Source organism: Vombatus ursinus, unplaced genomic scaffold, assembly GCF_900497805.2.
Source record: "Vombatus ursinus unplaced genomic scaffold, bare-nosed wombat genome assembly UNPS02014779.1, whole genome shotgun sequence".
Classification (NCBI taxonomy): Eukaryota; Metazoa; Chordata; class Mammalia; order Diprotodontia; family Vombatidae; genus Vombatus; species Vombatus ursinus.
Genome location: NW_020954557.1, coordinates 26585365 through 26600220, shown reverse-complemented (window position 1 = coordinate 26600220; position 14856 = coordinate 26585365). Strand labels below are relative to the sequence as shown.

General features: G+C 34.2%; 1 protein-coding gene across 1 annotated transcript in view; it reads left to right on the top strand.

Annotated features, from left to right (window-relative positions):
* Positions 1-14597, top strand: part of FAM171B (family with sequence similarity 171 member B) — a 72597-nt gene extending 58000 nt beyond the window's left edge. The window contains exons 3-8 of the mRNA XM_027866011.1: positions 2016-2108; positions 4465-4623; positions 7124-7294; positions 8529-8645; positions 12337-12460; positions 12773-14597. Coding sequence (XP_027721812.1) covers positions 2016-2108; positions 4465-4623; positions 7124-7294; positions 8529-8645; positions 12337-12460; positions 12773-14126 — 2018 coding nt within the window. The 3' untranslated portion in view covers positions 14127-14597. The remainder of the gene's footprint in view (positions 1-2015; positions 2109-4464; positions 4624-7123; positions 7295-8528; positions 8646-12336; positions 12461-12772) is intronic.
* Positions 14598-14856: the final 259 nt, after the last annotated feature.

Below are 14856 nucleotides of genomic sequence, written 5' to 3'. Positions count from 1 at the left end.
GAATGACAGTCTAAAGCAAAACAAGAGGGATTTTTACCCTCTATTATGGTTTTATTAAAATGCTATTTTGAAAAGACTTTTAAAAAACTTTCAACAAAATTCATGTAAAAAAGCTTATAGCTGTAGATCCTAATTATAAGAAAGTATGTATTCAAGTAAATTGTCCATTTCGGGGAAATAAGTGGTAATTTCTACTTTATTGGCATGCATAGTGCAAGTTATTGGTAAAATTGTTTAAAACAATGTATAAATGCCTTCCAGTTCTCTTCAACCTGTATAAATATTTGTCTTCATTCTTCAAGGCCTTGTTCATGTACCTCTTCCATCAAGTTTTCTCTAAGTGCACTAATCTATATTGATCTATTTCTATCTGCTCTAATCTCCTTCAGTATTTATATTCTATGCCACACAGTGTAGGGTATAATTATATATTGTTTTTGATTGCTTACGAGTAATTGTGATATAATAGAGAGCCAACCTCGGAGCCAAGAAGCCATGTTCTCTCTGACACATATCAGCTGTGTGATCTTGGATACTAGTCACTTACCTTTTCAATGTTCTAGGTAACTCTCTAAGACTCCAAGTTACAGACAAGGTGATAACTTGTGTTAGTTGATTTTCTTCACCAGAGAGATCTATACCTGTGAAATCACAAGCAAAATCCATATGTTTATTCTTGAATTTCTAATGATTGCTTCACAAGAATTAGTTTTCTTTCTCCAACAAGATTATAAAATCCTTAAAGTCAAGCCATGTCAACAAGTATTTATTGAGCACTTACCATATGCAAGATATTCTACTAAGCCCTGAATATATAAAGAAAGGAAAAAACAGTCCTGGTTTTCAAGGAGGTTATATTCTAATGGGAGAGACAACAGGGAAACAACTACATGTATACATACAAGAACACAAGAAACATCCTATAATCATTTTTTATACTTCATAGTACTAGGTACATGGTAGTTATATACTAAGTAAATAAAATAAAAACAGTGAAACAAATTACTTGATATAGTTGTTCTGGCTGCTTAGATAGGTATTAACAGACTAGTAAAGCTCCCTTTCTTTCTTATGGCTGCATTTTGAGTGGATGGGGCCAGAAATATCGCTGTTTATGAATACTTTTGAAACAAAAACCATACCACCTAACTTGAATTTTAACTATATTTTCATTTCAGAAGATTTTGAAACAAAAGCGAAATCACTTAGCTTAAAGAGGCTGTATTTTTGTCTCAGCAACTGTAAAAGGGATATCATAATAGTACCTACCTATCAATGGAATCCAGAGGGCTATGACAGTGCTGGTATATGGTGTGTGGATTAGGAAAAATAAAGTATTGTGTTCTGTTCTGGGTGGCACATTTTAGAAGGAATATTGAGAATCTAGATATTATCTAAAGGAAGGCATTCAGAATGATAAATGTCATGGGAAAATTGATTGAAAGAACTGGTAGAAAGAATTAGGTGAGTAGAAAAAATAGCCTTCCTCAAGTGTTTGAAAGGATATTATGTGCAAAACTGATTAGGCTTTGTTCTGCCTGGACCTTAGAGGACTTCCAGTCCAACTCCATCATTTCACATTTAAAAATTAGGAGGTACAGAGAGGTTAAGTGAAGTGCCCAGGGTGACATAGTTAGTGTCTCAGGTGCAGGGTTTGAAAGCAGTCTTCATGTTCCAAGTCCAGTACCTTATGTACTCCACACAAGGAAGTCTTATGTCAAATAACATGCCTTAAGTACTTTGGAATAAGTTTATATATCACAGCAAATAAACTACTAGACTTCAGTAGATATCATCATAATAATCTACTCTGATTTTTTTCTTTATTCTGTCTTCATCTTCCTTTTTTCCTCCATCCATCATATTTTGCATTCTTGTTTTTCCTGAGTTTGCAGTTGCCTTTCTTATCATACAGTTGGTCTGTTCAACACTTTTCAGAGCTGTTGGAACAGAACTAAATTTGATGCAGCTTTCTTGAACTTAATAAAATATTCTAAATGTGTTACATTTCACAGTATATTCATCAGTGACACTTTCACTGTTCCCTCAAAGTCAAGCTAATATATGGCTATTTGAAGATACTGTTTTAGTTACTGGAAAATCATCTGGTAAGTACAACACTCCTTAATCTATTATGTAAAGTAATTATTTTATGTAATTTAAATTCTTTATTAATAAGCTAGATTAATTAGGTCTAAGAAATCATCTAACAGAATAGATAGAGCTAGTACTAGATATATTTACTGACACTTGCTTATTTTAAAAATCTATGTTATGATGATAGTGTACATTTTATCATATGCACAATAAATACTAAGTGGTTAGTTGAAATTGGCTCCATTCTTAAAGTGGCAAATGTTCAGGAATGAGGGATCAAGAGGAATGACTTAGGTATGTAAGATAACCACACAGTAGAGTTTAATGGAAAAGTTGGAAGCTTTTAAAAATTGTTTTCATAACTTTTTTGTGTGCCAAATAGTAAGCTGGCTATTTTCCCCCAAGTATACTGTCTCCCACTAGCTCTGAATAGAGGCAGAAAAACACTTCACTAAGTAATGCCATGTACCTTTAAATGATTCTCTTGAGCTGGAAGTCCCCTCTCCACTATTTCTAAAGGCATAGGAGACCCTCATTGCTGATACTAGTGATGTCTAGAATGCTCTTTTCTTCCCTCCTTCATTCTCTCTTGACTATAGATCATCAGGACCCCCATGCCCATGTTGTGGCTTATGGAGAAGACAATCTCTTCTTCCACAGCTAAGCTTAGTTGGAAAGAGATGGGGTTACATTGACAGGAGATCTGTTCCTAGGGTCCCACAGTATATATCTGAATGAGTTTGCATGTAGAAACAATATGATAAATGGCACTTATGTCCTACAGTAATGTTAAGTATTGGTCCATCTATCTGTGAGTTAAATAGGCTTTTGTGAACTTTCTTAAAAACGTAAACCCCATGTATAACACTATTTCCAAGGTAAACTTGGTTCTGGGTTCCAAACAACTAACTATTTCTAAATTGAATTTTGAAATTGTTATAAGGCTAGGCATTATCAAGAAATGCATGAGTATCTTCTTTTTAAAATTCAAATATATCAATGCAGATTATTTAGCTTTCTATCCAATATTCTTAAAGGTCTGTGGTTTTGCTTTGTGAGGTAAGCTAAGAAAGTGCATACCTATTGCTTTCTTAGTCATTATTTGAGTATGAAAATCATTATTGTTTTTATCAGAGGTGAGAAATAGACTTATGATAAACATATAGCTCTTCAATGCAAATACACATTTATCTAGTTAGATTAGCCAAATTGGGTAGACCCAAAACCTTTAGGGTCTCTTCCCTTTTTTTTCCACCACTCTTCAATCCAACTGCACATATTAGTGCATTCTAGAGTAATTGAAGGTAACTTGCAGTTTGGGAGTTGTTGGGCCAGGAATTAGAATTTCATCAGTGTTGACAACTCATTGTGTGGAAACAAACTCCTGCCAAGCAGATGCCAACTTATCTATAGTTTATAGCTTTAGAGAATTATTTATCTGGCTATCTATTTACAATTAGATACACAGATAGAGGATATTTTTGTGGTTTTAGGGGTTTGTTTGGGTCTGGACCTGTGATTTTTATCAATGTGCAATAACTTACAATCTGGGGACCACCCTTCACCAATACAAATGGGTGACTTCTCTATTATTTATAGTTTTAGCCAGTTGCCTGGGACCCTGAGAAATTAAATGACTTACCCATGGTCACACAGCTAGTGTGTTGAAGGCAGGAATTGAAACTGGGTCTTTCTAATTCCAAAGCCAACTCTCTCTTCATTATACCATACTGCTTCCAAAGAAGAATAAAGTTTCTACAATGAAGTGACCTGGATCTCAGGGAAGGTATAACTACAAAAACCAACATAAGAGTAATTATTGATGGATCATTAAGTACAAATCAGAGAGGCAATGTGTGGTAGTGGAGAAAGGGTCCACCTTGGAGTCAAAAGACCTGGATTCAAGTAGTACCCTTAACATATACTAGCTCTGGGACCATAGATAAGCTACTTCATCTCTCAGTACTCCCAGGTAATTCTCTAACACTATAAGCTACAGACAAATTGACAATCTGCATGGGAAAGAGGTTGCTTCTTTTTTTCCCTACACTGTGAATTCTCAACACTGATGAAAATCCCGATTCCTGGCCCAACTACTCCCAAACTGCAAGTTACCTTCATTTATGCGAGAAAGCACTGATATGTGCAGTTGCATTGAATTAGGAATTAGGAAAGATTATTTCTTTGTACTCCCTTTTAGAAGGCACTTTTATTGCTTTCCTAATTTTACAAATAAAGAAAGAAATTTTAGAGAAGAATGATTTATGTACAAATACTAATTCATGGCATTGTTTTACATTTATTTCCAATTCAATGGTTTGTTTACTTAATTTCAGTTTGCTAAATAAAAATAATTTTATTTTCCAGATGCCAAATCTCAACCAAGTGTACAGTTTCCAAAGGGTTTAATTAAACTTCCCAGCAGCCATCATATTAGTAATGTCACGGGTTATCTTACAGTGCTACAACAGTTTCTGAAAGTAGACAATTTTCTTTACACAACTGGAATTCTTCTTAATAAATCAGGTATTCAATGTTATTCTTAGTCTTGTCATTGGATTTAAATGTATTATAAGGACATAAGCACATCACTCACACTTTTGAGTAAATGTAGAGATGTGGTGCTTAGGTACATATTTGAAGTTGAGTAATTCATATCACCTTGAATCCTGTATTTATTATCAAATTATCTTTGTCAGCCTTCCTTTTATCTAAAAGTGCAATTGGCTCCCTACAGTACTTGCTATAGTTCTATTTGAAATTAATGTGAATTTCATTTCCAGTGTACTTTTTTATGCCCAAAGAGCACCATAAAAAACAAAGTGAATGAAGAAAAGAAGGTTAAAAATAAATAATGAATTACTTTCAAAAAGACTTTCATGAAGGCCTCTAACATTTTGGTTAAATCCTTGCTGAAGTTCCTATAGAAATACATGGTCAGGATGAAAAGACACAAATGGTTTGCAGTCTATAATGATAGGGGAAAATAGCATTGTTGAGACCATGGATCTAAAGAAATAATTTCAAACTTTGTAATTGTTACAATGACAGTAAAATCACATAAGACAGTTAAATGTTTTGTTTGTATGTAATTGAGATTCAGGGACTGTAATATTTTAGAGTAAATTATAGTAAAACTTTCTCTTACTTAAAGAAATCAAGTACTTGATTCTCTTGTATGCAGAGAGATGTCATCCAAAGACAACATTGGTTTACAACATAAACTTGTTTTTAAAATCTTATAAAGAAGGATGATGGATAATTATGAGAAGTATAGTCTCATAAAGCATATAGAAGCAGTGGAGAGTAAAAGCAGTTTAAAGCAAGTTTGGCATGAGACTCAACTGAGCAGAATCATCTCAAAGACATTTAACAAAAATTGATAAAGAGTAACAAACAGAAGAAAATGGAAAAACTTAGCAAAGGTTATTATAACAAACTGTTTTTACTAGCAAGGATATTCCACCATGCTTGAGCTCAAATATGGCACTAACAGTGATACTAAAGAAAATAAAGATGGTTAAACCAGATGTACAGACCAAGTGAATTAGTGAAATGAGGAAATTAGCGTTGGTGGTAATATAATCTTCAGGGAGTTTAGATATTGACATGTAAAGTACCTGAAAGAGGTGAAGATGCCAAAGGCATGGAGGAAAAAAAATCCCAGTCCTTAATACTGAATAAAGGCAAATGAATGAACATCACTATTGATGTATTTGCTTACTTTTATACACTTTGGAGACATATTGCTGTATATGTAGCCTTTTTTTCTTTCATTTCTTTTCCCTTTGTGTACCTACTAGTCACTTTTCTTCTTTTTTCTTCCTCTTTTCTATTCCTCTTCGCATCTGCTTTAGTTGGTTGGTTATAGACTGAGAGTTGTGGTAGGGCAGTTTCCCTAGGCTATGCTTAAATGAAAGCATGAAAGCACTGTCTAGATATAGCCAAAATGGAAAAGGAGGGGCAACTTCCTAGAGCCAGATACCTGACTTTTCCAAAAATTAAAATGTATGACAACGTCAGTAGTCTAGATCACATTTTATATTTGTTTTCATTTATCTTTTTAAAGAATTAAATCTGCTTCATTATTGATTTTTTTTCTAGCTTGTGATTGGTATTTTTCCTTATTTTCCATTATAGACAATTGTCAATGTTATGGACATTCAAAACTTCATTTCTCTCTTTTTGAGCAAAAGAGGCAAGAGTTGAGCTAAAAAAAGAAAATATATTATTTCATATTAGGAAACTGTAAATACTGTTTTACATATGCTTTCTATGATTTTTACTAAAGTGGTTAAATTTAGAGAGTTCTATTTCTGTGAGAAAATAGAAGTTAATTTCTGTTTAATATAAATCAGTTTTCTGTATAAGGTGCACCTGAATAGACATATCTAATTATGCAGATACTTGAAAATTTTCTTTTTTCAAGAATCATATCACACAATTTATTTTCAATATTTGAAGTATATAGTGCTATTCTATTTGACAGTGTGAGTGATCAAAGGAGAATAATGAGGGAAAACTTATTTTCTACTTACTGTATAGAACTAATATGTATCTTCCAAAGTTTTAAGAGGTATCATTATGATAAAATATCAAAAAACTGCTGACACAGTAGAATGTCACAACTATATTAGCAAATGTTTTGTTAATTCCTTTTTAGAATTTAAAATCTCAGTATATACTAATATCAATTCTATGGATAGTAAAATGGTCAAAGATGCAGTATGTCAGAGAAAAGTTCATCAGGTTTCAATATAACCCACTGTTATTTTTTTTAAATTACTGAATTTCAAAATTTAACATTTTAATTTGGAATCATAATGTAAATATGCATACATGCTCCTCTAATGAAAGGATAAAAGTTGGATCTGTATGTACTTATTTGGGATAAAAACAAAGCTTTTGACAAATTAGAAGAATCTGATGTTTTGATTCTTCACTTTGCTTTTCCACAGCACCTTAACACACACTGTTTGATACTCTGAAGCAAAAAAAGTTTTGTTTTGTTTTGTTTTGTTGTTAGGTTTTAAAAGCATTGAATTGACTCCTCTTGCTGCAATATGTGTGACTATATATTCTGGTGGAAAAGAACTAAATGTGGATGGTTCTATTCAAATTACTCTCCCCCTTGTAGACCCAAATACTGCAAAGGCAGGGGATGCTCTACCTGCTTGGACATTTGATATGAAAACTGGTATGTGGACTCTATGAAGCATTGAATATCTTTAAAAATATATTATGTTATAGCATGACATTTCAGTAATATACATTTTATCACATTTTCAGTATATAATAATAATTTTAGGCTGTTAAAGTGTTTTATAAATTGATTAGGGAATATTATGGCAAATTATTCATTTTACAAAACTAGCTATTTATTGAGCACATATTTTTGCTAAATGCTATGAATATATAACATAATATACAAGAAAAACATTTTATTTTCCATATCTGTTCCACCCTCAAAAAATTACTAGCCCCCTATCTCCCTTTATCACTGAGTTTTATGGAGGAAAAAATATGCATATATATATATACACACACATATATATATGTGTATATGTGTATATATATGCACATGCATACACATATATAATATACATATATAATTTTCCCTTTAATACAGCAAAACATCATTGGCTATAGATGGCCTTAGAAAGATATCTCCTTAAATAATTTATATAATTACTAGAATGAAACAAAATAGTAAATTTAAGATCTTTAAATAAATATCTAGAGTGTTTTAGTTATATACTCTATAGCAAGGGGGCAAATCACCCCCCTTAAGACATCAAGGGACAGCTTATTGAAATCTCCAAAAAACATAGATTGGCTGGTCTAACCATGACCAAACATAAGCAGTTAAGTGGCATTTGTGCACAGAGCATGGAAACTGGAGTCAGAAGGACCTGAGTTCAAATTCTGTCTCAGATATTTTCAAGTTCTGTGACCCTTTGGGCAAGTCACAACCCCTCTGTGCGTCAGTTTTATTTTCTGCAGAATGAAGGAGTTGGACTTGATGACTTCTAAGATCTATATCTATATTAGCTCCATAGCTATAACCATCTGATATCTAAATAGGGGTAATTTAAATATTTGTGTGATAAATTAGGATTTTTGGGAGGCATAGCTAAAAGTCCCCAAAGTTTTCCCACAAACCTCATTATCTCATCTGTCCAAGGGTAAATTTTTCAAATTAGGGGGTTATGCTCCCAATCTCATTTGTGTAGTTCAAATTTTTCAGAATACTCTTTGAAAAAGTATTTTGGTATATTGAATTGACATGTATTTAATCCTAGATATCAGAAAATGTGTTCTACCAACCCTAAAATATGTGTAACTATTGTGTTTAGAAAGAGATGCTTTAAAAGTAAAAGGCTCTGAAATTGGCTCCTGCCTAATTAGAGATAATTTGGTTTCTTTTCCAGGTGCTTGGGCAAATCGTGGCTTGGGGATGGTCAAGAAATTTAATGATCATTTAGTATGGACATATATGGCTCCACATTTAGGCTACTGGATTGCAGCACCACTTCCTGGAACCAGAGGTAATACTTTAAAAAGTAAAGAGGAATTCAGTGCTAACAAATCATTTTTATATTTGTCCAAGTTGGTTATTCCTTGTTAATGAATCTTCATGAATAAGCCACATTTTAAAGATTGTTTATTTCCAGGTGAAACAAATATCTTAGTTTGAACATAATCTGACTTAATAAACTCAGTGTAATTTGTACATTAAAAAAGTCATCATGGTATAGAGGACAAGACATTGAATTGGAAGCAGACCTGGTTCTAGCCTTTGGTTGACTACTAACTAGCTGTCTGACCTCAGTCAAGTAGTTATTGTTAACAGAAATAGTTATAAAACAGTAACAATAATACAATGTCTGCTTGAAGAACCCCAATAATAGGGTATTTGCTCCTTCTAAGGCTGCCTGTTCCACTTTTGGTCAGTCTTCTGTGGCATCTGTCTTAAGAAGATTTCACTTAGTTATGAATTCTAAAAGTAAAAAAAAAAATTCCTTCTCATATTCAAATCTGCTTGTGTGACAAAAAGGAGTACAACAAATTTTAAAATTGCTAAGGTTAGAAAAAACCCCAAGATTTTTCATTTATCTCTAAGGCATTCTACCAGATAATTATTTTATAATCTGTTATGTAGAGAGCTTTCCTTGGGCCTTCTATTTTTTTTTTTTTTTGGTGAGGCAATCAGGGTTAAGTGACTTGCCCAAGGTCACACAGCTAGTACGTGTCAAGTGTTTGGTCTGAGGCTGGATTTGAACTTAGGTCCTCCTGACTTCAGGGCTGGTGCTCTATCAACTGCGCCACCTAGCTGCCCCTTAATTTTTTTTTTTTAAAATAAGAATTCTGTTTTATTTTTACTCTTACTTTATATTGACATTGTTTCCAATAAAAAGCATAGAGAAGAAAAAGCACTAAGATAAAAGATTCAGCTCATTACAACTAAGACATAATCTCTACTAAAAAAAAATCCCCACCAAAACCAAAAACATTGTTTTGTGAAGCCAACAGTTATCAGCCCAATTGTTGAGATTTGTCCATCAACCTAATGTGATCAAAAAGTATATTCTTTCTTTTCATCATTTGAAGTCAGCCTTTTAAAAAAGCTATTTAATCCAAACCCAGGAGGTGGCTCTTTTTGGTATTTATTTATGCAAAATAACATGAAGTCTTCCCAGCTGTCTGGCCATACACAAATCCTAATTTGCCAGTGTAATGAAATATTGATGAAAAGAGCAATTAATATTTCATTTGATATTACTACTAGTCCAGGTCCAAGACATTTAATTTTTAATACAAGTACCATGAGGAATAGTCAAGGCTTGTAGACAACTATGACACTAACTAAAAACAGATTTAAAATAATCAGTTTAAAGAGGATGAGTTTATGAATTATAGAAGATATAGTATTATTCTGAAGTAGGTGAAAGTTCTATTTTAGTATTCATTTTTAAAATGTAGTTATCAGCTTATCCCTTGTGGGATGATTTTGTGGTAGTTTAAGCACTATGAATAGAAGCAAAACATTTCCTTTTAATTCATGTTAACTTGCTTGTCATTTTAAAAATCATTTCTGTTCAGCAGTTCAATAAACATTCATCAAATGCCTACTATGTGCAGATCACTAGTAGTAAGAGGATACTCAACCCACCCCACTAGGACTGAGACTTGTAAGAGACCTTAGGAATCAGTAAGTCCAATTCCTTCATTTTATGGTTGCCGGTACTTGGAGGACCAGATAGGTAATCTGACTAGCCCAATATCATACATCTGATAGGTGTCAGAGCCTGGATGTAAATGCTGACTCTCAGATTGGGGCTTTCTCCCCACTATTCTGTTCTACTTTCCTTCTTCTTTTAGCATAAACTAGTGAAAAGAACGTGGAGAAGTAAGGAAAGCTGGATTCTGCTCTCGGCTCAGCTACTAACTAGCTGTATAACCTTGGGAAATTTACCAGTGTTTTCAGGACCTTTTCCTTCTTTGTGAAGTGAGGGCTTTTGTAATTACATGATATCTAAGGTTCCTTTTAGTTCAAAGAACACATGTTGTGACGTATTTACTTTAAACACTCAAACCAAAAACTGAATTGATAAAAATCACTCCAATATTGGCATAAGTGCTCATGTGTTCAACATCACATTAGTTATATTTACACTAATAGTTTAAAAGTCAGTTGCCTTAGATTCTGTCTTTTACCAGAATTGGAAATTTTCTTCAAACTGAAAATAAGTGTTAAACATAATAAACTAGGCTAAAATAGGTTTCAAGGGTAGGTGGTCTTTCTTAGGGAAAAATGTAATTTTAGTAAGTAAGTAAATTTAATAAGTATTGAATGAAGAAAGACCAATTTTCTCCTCACTGGGGAATTGGAGCTGACTGGTATGAACATAAAATACATTTTCATTTTTCTACTTATTCACTTTTATCCTTTCTTTCTATGTTCATTGCCTACCTTTTGCCTACTTTCCTCTTTATCATTCAAGCAGTTTCTGACCACTGCTTTCCTATCTGGATTTTGGACTAGAGCACCTCTACATCACTTCCTTAAATGGCTAGGGATCCTGTGGAAGCAGAATAGTTAGCCTTGATGCTATGGGAAAAAAAATTGAGTCACTACCTTCATTTTGTAATTAAGAACAACGGCAGAGGAGAGGCCAAGAGATGTGTTCCTTATAAGTGTCATATTTCCACCTCTTTCCCACTCCTAGATTTTGCTTAATCATAAATAAATCCACTATTCTGTAGCACTTGACTTGGATAAGCATTTGCAGTACAGAGGAGTTTATGTGGCTTTACCTTGGTATGGATAAATATTGGTGACAGCTAGGCAGTACAATGGATAGAGTCCTGGGTCTAGAGTCAGGAAGACCTGAGTTTCATTTCAGTGTCAGACACTTACTACCTATGTGACTTTGGGCAAGTCACTTAACTTCTGTCTGCGTCAGTTTCTTCATTTGTAAAATGGGAGTTATCAGAGTAACTAGCTACCAGGACTGTTGTGAGGATAAAATGAGATAAGATTTTTAAAGCACTTAGCACAGTACATGACAAATAGCAAGTGCTTAATAAATGCTTGTTCCTTTCCTCCTTCCTCTATGAAGAATCTCCCTCCTAATGGGTATTCTTTCTCTAGCACATTGCCTGGAAAATAGTAGGTGCTTAATAAATAAATGCTTATTGACCGACTGACTGACTGACTGGTGAGGTGATGGTGTTAACCCCCTCAAATTTGGTTAGCACTTGAGGTTTATCTATCTGCTCAGAGTAATCATTCTTAACCTTATCTGGGTACCTAGAATGGCTAGATCATTCCTGATCAGTTGCCTTGAAAAGTAAAGCGGTTTATATCATCTTTGTTTCCTTTCATAAGATCACTGCATGATGGAGTCATTTATAGACCTCTATGAAAATGGCACACATTGGGTCAGTGGGTAGATAGAGCATTTCTGCTATGGTCTGACTCAGTGAATTTATATTAAATGTTACCTTAGTGCAATTCGTACACTGACACAGGCATGTCAGTGTGCTGTTTTGTTATTTCTTAACAATAGGGAAGAAATGAAGATAGTAGAGATTAAATAGAAAAGTTAGATGAGAAATTTTATATCAGAAGTGTTCAAGGTCAGAGGAGATAGTATAGTTGAGAAATTAGTGCTAAATAAATGTTTTATTGTTAAAATCATTTTTGCATGAGTATATTTATATTTAATATTTTAGGTTCACTTGTAAGTGAAGTCTCCAAGGATATCACTGCCTACCACACGGTATTTCTGACAGCCATATTGGGAGGTACAGTTGTCATTCTCATTGGCTTTTTTGCTGTTCTTCTTTGTTATTGCAGGTAAGAATAAAATTGATTAATGTGTGTGAGCATTAATAAACACCCAGAAAAAAAATTATTTTGAACAATTCTTTGTAAACTGCTCATTTTGCTTTCAGCATGTTTGATATGTTAGTAAATGTGGACCTTTGGCAAAACCAGAAATATAATGATTACATTGGTTCCTTAATGCATGATTTCCTAATATAAAATAGATATATTCCAAATATGCCCTAATTTTTCTCTAGATATTATTTTGAAGATTCTTATTTAAATAGCAGGTTTTCTGCTTGATTACTTCTAAACAATTATTTGTGTTTTCTTTAAAAATAGGGATAAATGTGGTGGATCACAAAAAAGGGAAAGAAATGCCACTAGACTCGAGGTCCTTAAAAAGGACCAGACCACATCAACAAGTCACATAAACCATATAAGTTCAGTGAAGGGTCCATTAAAAACTGAGGACAGATTACAGTTGTACCACTCTAAGAATTCCCCATACAGTCCTCGCAAAAAGGATTCTACAAAGTCAGAACCTGAAGACAGAGTCCCTAAAGTGAAAACTCAGGACAGTTTTAAAATCTACAATGAAGAAGTTTCATTTCTGTCAGCCAATCAGAAAAGTCATTCAAGAAACTCAAGCCAGTCATTAGAGCACAATGCTGCATCCAGACAGATAGTGCAACTAAAACACAGTAATAGCAATGTCTCTCCATCTACAGGTGATACTCAAGAACAAAACAGGTATCTTTCAGTAAATGAAGAAGTGTATGGGCTTTCTCATATACCCGAACAACTGATGCATATCTATAGCCAGCCAATTGCCATCCTTCAAACATCTGACCTTTTTCACTCTCCAGAACAGTTGCATTCTGCTAAGTCAGCTACTTTGCCCAGAAAGGGACAGGTAGTCTATGGCCAACTGATGGAGCCAGTAAACCGAGAAAACTATACCCAGACATTACCCAAAATGCCAGTGCATTCTCATTTGCAGCCACCTGCCACAAGAGAGGAGAAAATTACACCTGAAGTTCAACAAAGCTTACCATCCCAAACTTCAGACTGGAGTCGGTATTCCAATAGCTTATTAGAGTCAGTCTCTGTTCCAGGGACACTGAATGAAGCTGTTGTGATGACTCCATTTTCATCTGAACTTCAAGGCATTTCAGAGCAGACACTATTAGAGCTGTCCAAAGGAAAGCCCTCACCACACCCCAGGGCCTGGTTTGTTTCTCTGGATGGAAAACCAATTGCTCAAGTGAGGCATTCCTTTATAGATCTGAAAAAGGGGAGAAGAACCCAAAGCAATGACACCAGTCTAGACTCTGGAGTGGACATGAATGAACTTCACTCCAATCGAAAACTTGAGAGGGAGAAAACATTCATTAAAAGCATGCATCAGCCTAAGATCCTTTATTTAGAAGATTTAGATCTCAGCAGCAGTGAAAGTGGAACCACGGTTTGTTCCCCTGAGGATCCAGCTTTAAGGCACATTCTAGATGGAGGGAGTGGGACTATCATGGAACAGCCTGTGGAAGAATCGCCAAGAAGAAAAAGCACAGCTGAAGATTTGGAAGCCAGTATGTCCCCTACTAAAAAAAGGGGCAGAACCCCATTGGCTAAGAAAGATAGTAAAACTAATATCTGGAAGAAGAGAGAGGAAAGGCCACTCATTCCCATAAATTAACCCATTAAGATGCTTACTTTCCCTGGCAGCTCCTGAACTGTCTTAAGTCTTGTAAAATGGAATGTGAATTCCATAAAGAGCAGCTGAGCTATTTCTTAGAAACAGGTGTATAGTTCAAGGTAAGAACGACAGCTTTGACTTCAAAGGAATAACAGATGTAAAGTGTACAATATTAATCTGCTACTCAAAGAAAACCACTGAGGAAAGCTTTGTTGCCAATCTGTTTTACTTTCTAATTATTTTCTTCTTTTGTAAGTGGTGAGTTTGAGGAAATTCAAATTACAAAATAGCCTCAATGTATTTGTATTGCAGGCATTTTGCCGAGGCTGACAAATGTGTGCTCCTAAAGTGATTCCCAAAATACTGCCCTTGCCTGGAATGACATTTTAAAATATTCTCTTCTGCAATCTTGTGAAATGCCCACAGTCTTATCACCTTGTTCTCTGCTTATGCTTTAAAATAACTTGATAGATGTTTTGGACTGATGTTATTCTAGAGTAAAAGTGAAACAGAATTTTTCTTTAGTGTGATTAACAGCATGTATAGTGTATTATTCCTCAAAATAATCCCACCCCTAACTCACCTAAGTTGGGCCAGTGGTTATTTGGTAGAATTGCTTAGAGAGGAAAATGCCCTGTATTTTGATAATTGAAAATAATAATTATGATTATTTTTTCTCTTTTTCTCTTGATAAGTGAATTGAGGTAAATGTCAAGGAATTTTCTTTTCA